The 14948-nt window shown below is 30.1% G+C and overlaps 1 protein-coding gene across 1 annotated transcript in view; it reads left to right on the top strand.

The window, feature by feature from the left end:
• Positions 1-14948, top strand: part of LOC142329233 (uncharacterized) — a 65575-nt gene that overhangs the window by 3628 nt on the left and 46999 nt on the right. Inside the window, exons 3-5 of the mRNA XM_075373640.1 lie at positions 1332-1428; positions 7043-7212; positions 9299-9467. Coding sequence (XP_075229755.1) covers positions 1332-1428; positions 7043-7212; positions 9299-9467 — 436 coding nt within the window. The remainder of the gene's footprint in view (positions 1-1331; positions 1429-7042; positions 7213-9298; positions 9468-14948) is intronic.

Here is a 14948-nt window from a genome sequence, read left to right as displayed (position 1 = left end):
ATTTGTAGCATAATGAAAAGGTCTATACCATCCTGCCTTAATAACTCCCTAACTATTAACCTTAGAGAAGATGTAAATGCGGTTCATTTTATAACTTACACGTTCAGCTCGCCTATATGACTGAGTTTGTGTCACTGGTGAGGAATCACAGCGCAGATTGGCCAAAACTGGTGTTCTTGCTTATTTCCATTTAGTGTAGCTCACGACTTAGACGTGATAGCATGGTGATTTGTGTGTTTGTGTTTAGAGTTTGTCGAGATAGATTGATTTAAGTAATAATAAGTGTATTTTGGACAATATTTATGTGTAAAAAATTAAAGTAAACATGTAAAAAAGTTTAAAAATTGAATGTCAGTCTCAGTCCATGAAAAAGCCAGTCAGAAATATAAATTACGCATATCATTGGAAAGGGAAGGTTATGGGCCACACATAGGTACCCCAATGTTTGGTGCTGAACGAGCAAGACTGTTTTGGGAGCATTGCAAACCTGGCACGACATGTTTAATGAACGACGCCAATGGCGCGAGCATCTCTACCACTGCCTATTATGCCTTATGTCTCGTACTTCTCATATCACAGACCAATGTTGGTCAAAATTGTTGCTGAATATTAGCCAAAATAAGTATTTGTACCATTTAGTGTCTGTTTTATGTTAAAATTTAATTTAGTACACAGCCAATGTCTTGTTTTCATTTCAATCCAGTGACTAAAAGTGACTCACCAACCAATTTATCTATAGAGTTGGCCAAATGAAGGAACTAAAATTTTCCATTGGAGACTTTCAGTTTTGTTAAAAATACAATGATGGCTCTCCATGCAAGGTCTGTAACATCTTGCATTAAACCAATGGCTGTGCGCCTCAACACAGCCCCACCTTTAGATTCCATTTTGAATTTATTCTACTCCCTTTTTTATTTATCTACTTTTGTTTTTCCTATTGTTTAGTAAATAATCAATGTTTTGAAGTTTGTTAATCAATATGTGATCAAAATTGTGATTTAAACATTTAAAAAAAAATTAAAAAATGATTCACTTTACTAGAAGCTTACTTGAAAGTATTAAATATGCATGTAACTTATTGGATCTATTGTGCTTATACTCATCCTGGAGTGGTTAGGAAACTCTTAGTATGTTTTATCTGTGTTAATTTTTGTCAAATTTAATATATTTATAAATTTTGTATTATTCATCCACATGGTATTTGTGGCAGATCATAAAAAATTGATTTTGTGGGCCTAATATAAATTAATATTAAATGACACATCTCAGTTTAATCATAATAAAAATGCTAACTTACATTTTAATTATTGTAAACGTAATGAAATTTGCAGGTTTATCGACCTCACCAACAGAATATTGATATAGTAAATAAAAGATATCGTTATGGTGATGCAGTGTATAAGCATCCAATTCAACCAGGATATGAAGGTAGTGTATTATTTATTATATCATTTTATTTATAAAATATATTTTATTTATATCACATTGCAAAGTATTCAGTTATGAAATTATTCTGCTCTTAAATTTTTTGAAAATAGCAATAGATTTCAGCTTTGGCTTAGTTAAATGAATCCCAAATACAAGAGAATTAATAAATACATATTATGTATGCATTTTAATAATACATATTACTTTATATGTACTGTTGTATAAATTTTAGTACTTGTAACAGTAACCCTAGGCACTGTTATATATGTTTTTTATGGAATGCTTAGATGATACTGGAGAAGTATACACGTTATCTCTGATTGCAGATATACATTTGGCACAATCTTTTTATATGATTTAGATTTTTGTTTTATATTCCCATGATTAAGTTTCAAGCTTATAACTTATATTGATAATTCAATATTCATAAAAAAAAAAATTGTTATATTAATATAAATTAAATAAGGTGTTCTCCTTTTGGAAAATTGCAAAAAGTCTGGGAATTTGAAATTGGTTAGGCATATATAAAAAATACTTGCAGTCAGGGATTTATCTCTGGTGGTAATAATTGAGAGAAAATTTAAAGCAAGAATACATAGAATTATGATATTGTAGTTGCAGGAAAATAGTATGATCAACTCATGATGGAAGCGTATCTAATGATAAGTAACCCATTGTTTCATGGAGGGTGGTTTCTCTGTAAATAATCTTGTAAAAAATTTTAAGGAAGAATTTTTTGTTGCCCAGCAAGTCTTGACAATTAAAACAGTCGGTGGGGGACAAGATAAAATGAGTATTATAAGAAATATGTGTACTTTTTGAGAGCTTTAAGGAAAAAGTAGTACATTATTCAGAAAAGAAAAATTATTATTGAAAAGAAAGAGGAAAAATTAAAAGTAGAACAAGAATTAAGAAACATAGGAAAAATGTTAATTGCCAAGATGTATTATGATATTTCAAGATAAATGTATGTGTGTTTAGTGGTCTCTGGATAGCTATTGTTTTATAATGTTTTTTTTTCTATAAGTTTATAAATTTTTTATTGGTTTTTTCTGTGTAATTATTAAAAATAAATACTCTTACATTATTTTGAAATAAATAAGATTTGCTGATTTTTAAATGTTGTAACGGATAATTTTTTTATATCTGTATTAGTTTATTAATTACTGTTATTAAATTTCTATTGGTCTAATGAAAATTTTTGTAAAACTGAAGACAATCCTCATGTGATATCATGACCTAATTAAAAAAAAATAGTGATTATTGTAAAAGTAGTATAGAAGAGATTGATTATTATGCTTTATATAAATTACTCAACAATAATATAATATTTACTAGTATTATAATATATTATTTTTTAGTTACTTAATAGTAATATAATTATTATTAGTTACTTTACTACCAAACATTAATTAACAAAATAAATAAGTGAAGAAAGAAAGTAGTGAGATCTAGTATGTGGCGGAGGTTTGGTTTCTTATTTTGTTTCAATAGATATATTTACCTCCTCTATGAATCATGAGACCTTGCCGTTGGTGAGGGGGCTTGAGTGCTCAGAGATACAGAGTAGCTGGACCGAAGGTGCAACCATATCAGAGAGATATCTGTTGAGAGCCAGACTAAGGAATGATTCCTGAAAGAGGGCAGCAGCTCTTTCAGTAGTTGTTAGGGGTGTGAGTCAGAATGACTTAAATGGCCATATCAACATCACCCAGTCCTCTGAGTACTGCGCAGCTGAAAGCAATGGAAAACTACAGCTGCGTTTTTTCCAAGAAAATGTGGCTCTCTGCATTTTCATATAGCAATGATGGAGGCGCCTTCCATGGTAAAATATTCCGGAGGTAAACTAGTCCCCCGTTCGGATCTACGGGTGGGGACTACAAAGGAAGGGGTCACCAGTAAAAGTAAAAAATAACATTCTACGAATAGGAGCGTTGAATGTTAGAAGTTTAAAAATGGTTGGTAGGCTAGAAAATTTAAAAAGGGAAATGGATAGGATAAATGTGGATGTAGTAGGAATTACAATTGTAGTAGGAATGTGAATTGTAGTAGGAATGTGGATGTAGTAGGTTCGGTGGGAAGAGGAAGGCGACTTTTGGTCAGGTGATTTTAGAATAATTAACTCAGCTTCAAATAATGGGCAGGCAGGAGTAGGTTTCATAATTAACAAGAAGATAGGAAAGAGAGTAGAGTATTTCAATATTTCAAAACACATAGCGATAGAATCATTGTAATAAGGATAAAATCAAAACCTAAACCGACAACGATTGTTAACGTCTATATGCCTACAAGCGCCCATGATGATGATGAGGTAGAGTGTGTATACGAAGAGATTGATGAAGTAAACACGTAAAAGGAGATGAAAATTTAATAATAGTTGGAGATTGGAATGCAAGCATTGGAAAAGGCAAGGAAGGAAATATAGTGGGTGAATACGGGCTGGGCAAAAGGAATGAAAGAGGGGACCGACTTATAGAGTTTTGCACGAAGAACAATTTAGTAATTGCCAACACCCAATTTAAAAATCATAATAGAAGAATATACACTTGGAAAAAGCCAGGCGATACTACAGGGTATCAGATAGATTATATCATGGTTAAGCAAAGATTTAGAAAACAACTCGTTGACTGCAAAACTTACCCTGGAGCAGACATTGATAGCGACCATAATTTGGTGATAATGAAATGTAGATTGGGGTTTAAAAACCTGAAGAAAAGGTGTCAGATGAATCGGTAGAATTTAGAGAAGCTTGAGGAAGAAGTGGTAAAGAAGATTTTTGAGGAGGACATCGCAAGAGGTCTGAGTAAAAAAGATAAGGTAGAAAATGTAGAAGAAGAATGGGAGAATGTTAAAAAGGAAATTCTTAAATCAGCAGAAGCAAACTGAGGCGGAATAAAGAGAACTGGTAGAAAACCTTGGGTTTCAGACGATATGTTGCAGCTGATGGATGAATGTAGAAAATATAAGAATGCTAGTGATGAAGAAAGTAAAAGGAACTATCGGCAATTAAGAAATGCTGTAAACAGGAAGTGCAAACTGGCAAAAGAAGAGTGGATTAAAGAAAAGTGCTCAGAAGTGGAAAGTGAAATGAACATTGGTAAAATAGACGGAGCATACAGGAAAGTTAAGGAAAATTTTGGGGTACATAAATTAAAATCTAATAATGTGTTAAACAAAGATGGTACACCAATATATAATACGAAAGGTAAATTCGATAGATGGGTGGAATATATTGAAGAGTTATACGGAGGAAATGAATTAGAAAATGGTGTTATAGAGGAAGTTGAGGAGGATGAAATGGGGGAAACAATACTGAGATCTGAATTTAAGAGAGCATTAAAAGATTTAAATGGCAGAAAGGCTCCTGGAATAGACGGAATACCTATAGAATTACTGCGCAGTGCAGGTGAGGAAGCAATTGATTATACAAACTGGTGTGTAATATTTATTTACAGGAACCAAACAGCAACAGTAATAATTGAAGAACATAAGAAAGAAGCCGTAATAAGAAAGGGAGTCCGACAAGGATGTTCCCTATCTCTGTTACTTTTTAATCTTTACATGGAACTAGCAGTTAATGATGTTAAAGAACAATTTAGATTCGGAGTAACAGTACAAGGTGAAAAGATAAAGATGCTACGATTTGCTGATGATATAGTAATTGTAGCTGAGAGGAAAAAGGATTTAGAAGAAACAATGAGCGACATAGATGAAGTCCTACGCATGAACTAACGCATGAAAATAAACAAGAACAAAACAAAAGTAATGAAATGTAGTAGAAATAACAAAGATGGACCACTGAATGTGAAAATAGGAGGAGAAAAGATTATGGAGGTAGAAGAATTTTGTTATTTGGGAGGTAGAATTACTAAAGATGGACGAAGCAGGAGCGATATAAAATTGCCCAATAGCACAAGCGAAACGAGCCTTCAGTAAGAAATATAATTTGTTTACATCAAAAATTAATTTAAATGTTAGGAAAAGATTTTTGAAAGTATATGTTTGGAGTGTCGCTTTATATGGAAGTGAAACTTGGACAATCGGAGTATCTGAGAAGAAAAGATAAGAAGCTTTTGAAATGTGGTGCTATAGGAGAATGTTAATAATCAGGTGGGTGGATAAAGTGACAAATGAAGAGGTATTGTGGCAAATAGATGAAGAAAGAAGCATTTGGAAAAATATAGTTAAAAGAAGAGACAGACTTATAGGCCACATACTAAGGCACCCTGGAATAGTCGCTTTAATATTGGAAGGACAGGTAGAAGGAAAAAATTGTGTAGGCAGGCCACGTTTGGAATATGTAAAACAAATTGTTAGGGATGTAGGATGTAGAGGGTATACTGAAATGAAATTACTAGACTAGATAGGGAATCTTGGAGAGTTGCATCAAACCAGTCAAATGACTGAAGACAAAAAAAAGATATATTTCAAAAAATCATTTTGGAAGTAGCTTACCAGTACAAAACAATAGACCGAAAAGCCTCTGTTGTGAAATTTTTCTCAACATAATTGTCAAATGGGGGTAGTTAATGCTACAGTAGCTGTATATGCAACTCTAAAACAACAAAAAAGTGTGTGTAAGTGTGAGTAATCTGATATATACGTTTACTTATAATAAGCTGTAGATATATGTATAAATATATTTTGTTGTATATCTTACACTTCATTTGAGGTACTTAATTTTTTTTAAACAAAACCCTTGTATCCTCAGGTGACAGATCTCATAAAATTGGTACATACTCTGTATGTTGAAAGAATTCACCACTGTGATCATTGTCATTGTGTCCTTTGCTAGTTTACCATTAGCTTCAAGAACATTGTGTTAGCGATGTTAAACAATCAGTATAATCATATACTCAATAATGTATATTTATATTATTTACTTTCCTTCTGGGAGTTGAAGAAAGGAAATTACAGCTTTCCTTATTTATTTTTTATAACGTGTAAGATTTATATGAATAACTGTAATTTATCGATTATTAGTTAAACATACCTGACTATTAGATTTTATTTTAATCTTTGAAAATATATGATTTTAATCTAATGTACAAGTGTGCGCGTGCATACACACATACTCACACATACACCCACCCACACACACATATGCACATGCATACAAACATACACACAAAATTTAAATATAATATACACAAAGTAGGTTTGTTTTTATGCAAAAGTTAGTTGAGTTTGCACTAAGTTTTGATGATTTTCTTCCTCAGTTAGAGCACAATAACAAGGCAATTCAAATTATTCTGTACTTTAAGGTTTTACAGTTGCATTGCTCTGAAATTCTAAAATTAATTTCTGTTTATTAATTCAAGTGATGTATGTGTGTAGTACCCATTTTTATTCTTCCAATAAGTCTGTTTGGGTATTAGGTCTATTTGTTTATTAGGCTATTATTTATTCACTGTATTTATAGCAAGATGTATCTGCGTTATTTGAAATCACATTGATAGTGTAAATGGGTGAGAATGGGCACCATGGGTTTTGGTTATATTATATATATTTGTGTATTCGTAATATTATTAAAGATTGTTATAGGCATAACTGTATAATAATTGTTTGTTGTTGACTCCTTTGTTAAAAATAAAAACTGAGAAACTTTTTTTAGGGTTTGTGCCTCGGTTAAATGGAAAATTTGGCCAGCGTTATACAGTACTGGCGACAGAAGCATTATCAGAGATGGAAGAACAGCAGATGAAGAACAGATTAGCTTTGTTGCAAATCTCTAAGCATGCTAGGTCACCAGATGATTTGGAAACTGTAAAACAAAATGATCAGGTAAATAAAAATCTTAAATTTTTTACTGATTAGTAATTTTTTAACTTTTGATTCACTGTTAATACTTGTGGGTGTTCTAATATCTTAAGTACTGCAGTGCTGTCTCAGAGTGTAATGATATATATTTCAGAATTGAAATACATCTTTTTGAAAAGTTTTATATGCATGGTCTCTTGCAGCAACTTTGTGTAACTATAATTTAAGTGAAATAATGCTAGACTACAAAAGAATAGGTGGTTTTCAATTTGACCTCTTCTTGTGTTTATTTGCAAACATTCTCATTGCCAAATCAAGACCGGTTTTGATATTGTTTATTTTGTAGAGATTATTCTGATGGGCCTCATGTTTAATTTTTCACATAACATGAATGGAACTATTTCTTAACAAAATATTATACTGTTTACATAAAATATTTATTTTTTGTTGTCATTAGTTAGGATCCTGCATTGTTACAGCAAAATGAAATTCAGCCTAATGTCATTCAGATATTAAAAATATTTTCATGTGAAAATTTAAGTTGGAAAACTTAAGGTAAAAAAAATTTATGCATAAATTTGTACATATTTTGTATTCCAGAGAGCCTTAGCTCTTGCTGGTAACTGGTCTTTTTACATAGTTTCTCTGTATACCTTTTCGTATCTTTATCAAGGCATAAGTTTGTTGCCTTTATGCTCTTTGTGTGACATCTTTTTCTTTTATAGGTATTTTTTTTTAGCACATCCATATTTTAAATAAAAATGTCAAATGAAATACTTTAAAAAAAAGAAAAACTGACAAAAAAATTATATTTGCAGCCATTAATCAACTTTTATTTAATGTTAAAGGTTGGACATTTTTATTATACAGTATTGGGGTTTTATGTATATCATGATTATCTGTGCAGGTGGTAATTTGATGATGGTATGTATTTTATATTGTAGTAATTAATACTATGAAAAGTAAATTATTACTATATAGTTTACTTAAAATAATCATTACTGCAGACAGTATCTAATACTTAAATCTAATTTAACACAAATTAATTAAATAAAAAAAAAACTCTTCTACATGCAGCAATAGTGAAAAAGAAAATAAGTAAAAGTTTAACTAACAGTGAAATAAGATATAAAAGAAACCATAAGTTATAATTACAGTTATAGAGAATTATAAATATTGTGTAAAGTATTGTTATATTATGTAAAATATTGCTGTCTTCCTTTGCTTCTTTTTTATTACTGTCTTAGATGGTGTATTTTAAGGAATTTTTTTTAGGACAGGTTATCATTGATGGTGTTAACGTTGATAACACCGCCTTTTAGTTGTTTTTTAGTAAGGTATGTTAATGTCTTGCCTTGCTTTGCCAATTGGTCTGCCATATCCTGTTTGTCCAATGTGAGAGAAAATCTGCTGGCAAGTGACACTTATTGAACTTTGGAACTTTGTTCCATTAAGATGTGTTCCTTGGATTTCATTGTTTTTTACTATAGTTGTTGATGATATTGCTTGGATAGGCCTTTGAATTGGCCTGAATTAAATTTTTTTTTAGTCTTATGATAAGTTGAATTGAGTTCTGGACTTTGGAAAATTTATTAATTTCAGTATAATGGTTAGCTTTATGTAACTTGACCAACTGGAACAAAGTAAAAAAAAAAGGTAAGAGTATCATGGTTCCCATTACGTATTTAATTATTTCTGTTTACTCCACAGGATTCAATTACGTTCAAAAAGTATGCAACTAAAATTTAGTGTTCAAACTACAGTAGTTATCCTGAGTGAATAAAAAAAAATGGTTCAATTTGTGATTTTAGAATAATTTTTGTATTCAAAATGGGCAACATTTATTATTGCCCGTTTATTATTGCATTTATTATCTATTTTGTATGCGAAATGGACAAGTTTTTATTATTGTTTCTAAAGTAAAGGAAATTTGTTATTGTAAAATGTGAATTGTTACAGATTATGTATTTATATTAAATTAGGTAATATAAATTGTATGCATATGTTTACATTAATATATTAGAATTCTGTATTTATTTTTAAATTTCATTATTCACTATATGCCATCACAATACTTTAAAAAAAATTTTTTGTAATAATTTCTTTGCAGTTGGTACAGAGTGAATTTCGATTGCCTTTATTGGAGGTTAGACCTCAAGTACATGGTATACTACGGAATGTTCCAGTCGATGAACCAGCTACTCCTTCTCCATACCAAAGTCATATTCCTTCCCCTTATTTTAAAGATAGTCTTGATCCAGAAAAAAGTTTTATACCAGGTCAGTGGATTGACATTTATTCATGATTTATATTAATTTTTATTCATATCACCTGTTATTATTTTGTTGATATTTTTAAGATAAAAAAACTTGTGTTAAACAGTATTAAAAGAAAAAAAGAAAAAAGAGAAGTACTGGAAAACTGTAAAAACTACTTAGATTAAAATTACTTAAACCTATAAAACAGGGTTTTCACCCCAGTACCAAAACCATATTATCCATATTCATTTCCCTGCAATTTTCACATGTTTGTACCATTTAAAGAAGCTTAACGAGGCAAACTATTCAATGATGATGATGGGGTAGAGCAGTTTGTGGACAATTGACTGCTGACAACCCACTTTTTATGAGGATAGGATTAAAAAACTACTGATCTGCTAGGAAAATTTCAAAGGAGGAAACTATATGGAAAAATGGTGTAAACTTGTTTTTTTATTGGAAATGAAAAACCTAATTGAAGAGACATATTTGATACACTCTCATTATGCGAATAAAATAACAAGAAAATGAAAAAAATAATGATAAAGTAATAATAATAATAATAATAATAATAATAATAATAATAATTTTTTTATTTTATTTTTATTTTTATTGTTATTTGCTTTGTTTGTGCAACAGAACAGTTACACAAAACCTTTGTATGTTGCACAATATCACATAAAGTCACAAAAGAACAGCCACAAGTCAACCCATATAAATTAAAAATACAATATTCAAAACACAATAATAATAATAATAATTATACAGTCAAATACAAAAAAATAATAATTAGAACTTTAAAAACGGTAGCTATGGAGTGATAATAAAAACACATAGATGAAAACATACAAAAACAAAAACACAATATTACTAATACATTCCAAATAAAACAAGTTATAAGCAATAATCCTTAAAAAAACAACAATAATTTTAAAATCATGAAAGTGAGCATTACACCAAGGACAATAATCCATCGCCACGTAACCCTCTCAAATTTTTAATGAAGGTTGTCTCATCTTCCCAAAAGCTTAGCTTATCCTGGAACTCCACTGCAACACTGGTACACCGCTCAATCGGAGACACGGTGGAACCAACCACCGTGTGGTTATTTTCCTACACTCCGGAAAATAATAATAATAGACAAATAAACAGTACTTCAACAATCATTTTTTACTGATGTATGAGTATATTATTATTATTAGTACTGTTACGTCCACTGAGGAGCACATTAATCAATCCATTATTTCAAAATCCCTGAAGGATAAGTTCTAGAATGTGCAGTCTGCTTCTTCTTTCACTCCCAATATTTTTTCATAGTTTTTCATCCATAGAGACTTGGCTGTCCTTATTTCTTCTGAGGAATTATGTTGTACATTTCTCTTTTTTTAGGAGGAGTCTGATGAGTGTTTCCTTTAGGATTCTCTTGTCTTCTTTTCCCAGAATCATTTATTCTGGTAATCTTAAGTTTTTCTAGATGTTCTTCAATCTCCTTAAACCAATTATAACTGTTTTTCACTTTGTAGTTTTTGATTTTAGTAAAGGTTTATTTCATCAATCTTGTCTCTGGTATCTGTAATTTGTGTCCATAATATGCTAGTCCTTGTTTTCTCATGGTACCGATGGTTGACTTTGACATGGTATAGAGAATCTTGTGGGTGTTATTCATCATTGTCCTTGGACTCTGAGGTTCTTTAAAATGGTTCTGAGGGCTCTTCTATCAGTTATTTGAAGTTTAGTGGTTATGGATTTAGAGTTTAGATTGAACAAGGTTTCACAGGCGTATGTGGCTTTTGGTTTTACAATTGTATTATAATCTAATTTTAGTGTTTATTGATACTGATTTTTTTTTTTGTATGTAGACCATGTTAATCCTTGGGCTTTTTTAAGTTTGATTTTTTTTATTCCCAGTTGTTTTATTTTTAAGATTCCAAGTTATTATTTCATCAAGTATTTAAATTTGTCGTCTATTTTTAATTTTTTGTTATTTGGTTGGAGGACTGGAGATTCTGTTTTAAAAGTGGACATAACTTCTGTTTTCTCAAATGACATAAGTAATCTAGTTTTTGCTGCTATCTTTCCCAGTTGTTTTATTTGTGTTTAAGCTTCTTCCATGTTGTTCACAACTAGAGCAAGGTCATCAGTAAATGCAAGGAAATTAAGAATTGATTTTGGTATCATCTTAATAGCTGACCTGCACTTTTTAGTCCTTTCTCTCATGATCTTTTCCAAGATGCAATTAAAGAGTAAAGTCCTGATCTTGTTTTGAATAATTTAGAAAGTTTGCCTCTAAATTTCACTTATTGTGTTTTTAAGGTTTGTTTAATTAGATTTATTAACTTTTGGTGTAGATCAAATTCTTTAATGATATTTAGAAGGAATTCTCAATATATGCAGTTATACTTATTCTTGAAATCTACAAAGGTGATGAGCATTGGTTTTCCTCTCACTTTATAATATTTCATCTGTTTCAAACTGATGATTTGATCTGGATAACTTCTTCCTGGTCTTACTCCTTTTTTTGTATGAGGGATAGATGATCATAGTATTTCATACTATATTATACTTTCTTTTTCCTGTTTAGTCTCCGGTAATTACCTTTCAGATAATACTTCAGAGGATGATTGAGGATGATAGGTATGAGTATAAATGAAGTGTAGTCTTGTACCTTCTCAGTTCGACTATTCCTGAGATGTGTGGTTAATTGAAACCCAACCACCAAAGAACACCGGTATCCACGAATTTGAGTTCTAGTATTTAAATCCGTGTAAATATAACTGACTTTACTAGGACTTGAACGCTGGAACTCTCGACTTCCAGATTAGCTGATTTGGGAAGACGGGTTCACCACTAGACCAACCCGGTGGGCTACTATATTATACTGGCTGCAGTATTTCCATACTGAGTATTTCAGATGAATTTCTCAGTATTCCAAATATCAATTGTGTGTATAAATTTTGTTTAGTTTGTCCATTAGCATTTTTCCATAGTTCTGAGACAAGTTAGTTCTCTCCGGATGCTTTATAATTTTTAAGAGATTTATCGTTATTAAGGGTACATCTATATTTTTAAATGTAGTGGATATAAAGTTTTTACTGTTGTATAAATAATGAATACTATGAAAAATATATAATATATATAATGAATATATAATATATATATATATATATATATATATATATATATATATATATAATACTATAAATATATATATATATATATATATATATATATAATACTATAATGAATAATGAAAAAGTAATTTTGGACAGTAATTTGGAATCATCCCAATTATGGAAATTTTGCTTATTTGCTTGTTGTTGTTGTTGAAAAGATGATTTTTTGATGAAAATTTGCATCTACTTCTCAAGCTGCTCTAGAGTTCCAATCAGCAAACCCGTTAATACAAAGAATGGCATGTTTTACATTTTTAAATCTTATATGTATGTAAACTAAGATCTTTAAGCAAAATTCACCATGTTAAGAAAGGCCCAATTCTTTGGAACATTGTGAAATCGATAAATTTCAATTTTCACAAACACTTGCACTTACAGCAGCAATAGGATTCTCTTGAATCCTTGCGTTTCCTTCGTGAATTGGTGTTTCAACATCAAATAGAGAAAAATTCTGTTCAAATTATGTAGGCCATAAATATTGTGAAGCGCACAATACATAGCTGTAACTGATTCCATATTTTGATAATAAATTTTTATGGAATCTGTCAGAAAATTTATACCAAAAAATATTATTTTTTAAATTTATATTTGAAAATATTATCTTTCCAATCATTGCTGGGGAAAATATATTTAAGGAATTTAAGTACTTACTTTCAGAACCTATATGGCTTGGAAATTCTAACTACATTTCCCTTACAGGGCCTCATAAGAAAAAGAGGCTAAATTTTATCAAATGTGAAATTATGGAAGAAGTAGGCTCAGTGCTTGAAGAGTCATGGGAGGACAAGAATTTTAATGAACTGAATTTTAATGAACTGGAGCCAGATAATGAAAATACAAAAATGAAATCTAAATTTTCAAATAGTGTTATTTAGATAAAGAAATTACACCATCTATTTTCAAGGTTAATTATGGTGCTTGTACTAGTAGAAGTACTGTTACTAAACTTGAAGACAATACTCTCCACCTGTTTTTTTCCAGACACTATCTATCCCCTGTCCAACAATAATCATATTGTTCTTTCAACTTTTTTATTACTGTCAATACTGCAGTTCGCAGAAATATCTAGAATTATAGATATTTTTATATATAACTGTATTTTTCCTTTTATTAGTAAATAATGAATTATTGGAAATTTTATATGCAATTGATATAAACCATCTGTATTAGAATCTTCAAGCATACTACTGACAGTAAAAAAATTAAATCATACATACTGACAGATTTACAAGAATATTGGATACTTATTAATTATTACTTCATGTGGAATCTATTTAAATATTGGGAGTTTATCAAATTAACCTTTGTAATAAACAATTTATAGTTTGTTCCACCTCTAAACATTTCCTATCTATATAATAGATTTGCTGAAATGTTATGAATAAATTTGTACAAGTAGAATTACCCACCTGGCTTTTTATATGTTTATTTCTTGCTTTTAGGTGTTTAAATTAACATAAATGTATACAAATTTATACACAGTTTGAGTGAATGATTTACAGTATAGAGCACAGATTTTTTATTTCAGTCAAATACTGATAGAGAGTATAGATTTTTTTATTTCAGTCAAATACTGATGAGTAGAGGTGCCTCAGCATATACTTTGAATTGTCAATTGTTGGTAACCACATTAAATACTTGGAAAACCTGAATAAATGAATAAAAATTATCAAGTGGTAAAAGGGGTGTTATAAGGGGACACAGCTGTGAAAAAGTAAAAAGTAAAAAAAAAACAATTTTTTATTACTTTTTAATTTATATCCAGTATTTCTATAGTAACAAAAATTTTTTTTATTAGTTTCTATGTAAATACAAGCTTGATTTAAAATAGTTTTGTGTTTATCTATAAATTTAGTCATGAATGAAAAATTGCATAATTCTTATCGTCAAAATATTTTATATACCAGAGGTATTAGAATTTTATATAAGTTAAAATCTGGATTTGCTACCTAGTGTGTATTTTGTGCTCTTTACTAAGTAAAAGGAAGTACTTAATCGTGAAAAATTTCACTTTTCAGATTTCAGTGGAATATCCATTTTGACTAGTCAGCATGACGTCTGTACATATGTACTTTGCCATAACTCAAAAATGATTAGCTGTAGAATGTTGAAATTTTGAATTTAGGACTATTGTAACATCTAGTTGTGCATCTCTCTTTGTGATTGCAATTGACTGCACCAAAAGTGTCCAGGAAAGCCCAAAATCCAAAAAAAAAATTGGATTTTGGACTTATTTTATCGCAATAATAAGCCCTCATTGAGAGCTTTTCAACATGTCATAAGTGGTACTTATTTTCATTGGTTCCAGAGTTATAGCGAAATAAAATTT

Source organism: Lycorma delicatula, chromosome 8, assembly GCF_047948215.1.
Source record: "Lycorma delicatula isolate Av1 chromosome 8, ASM4794821v1, whole genome shotgun sequence".
Lineage (NCBI taxonomy): Eukaryota > Metazoa > Arthropoda > Insecta > Hemiptera > Fulgoridae > Lycorma > Lycorma delicatula.
This window is presented reverse-complemented; position numbering and strand designations above follow the sequence as displayed.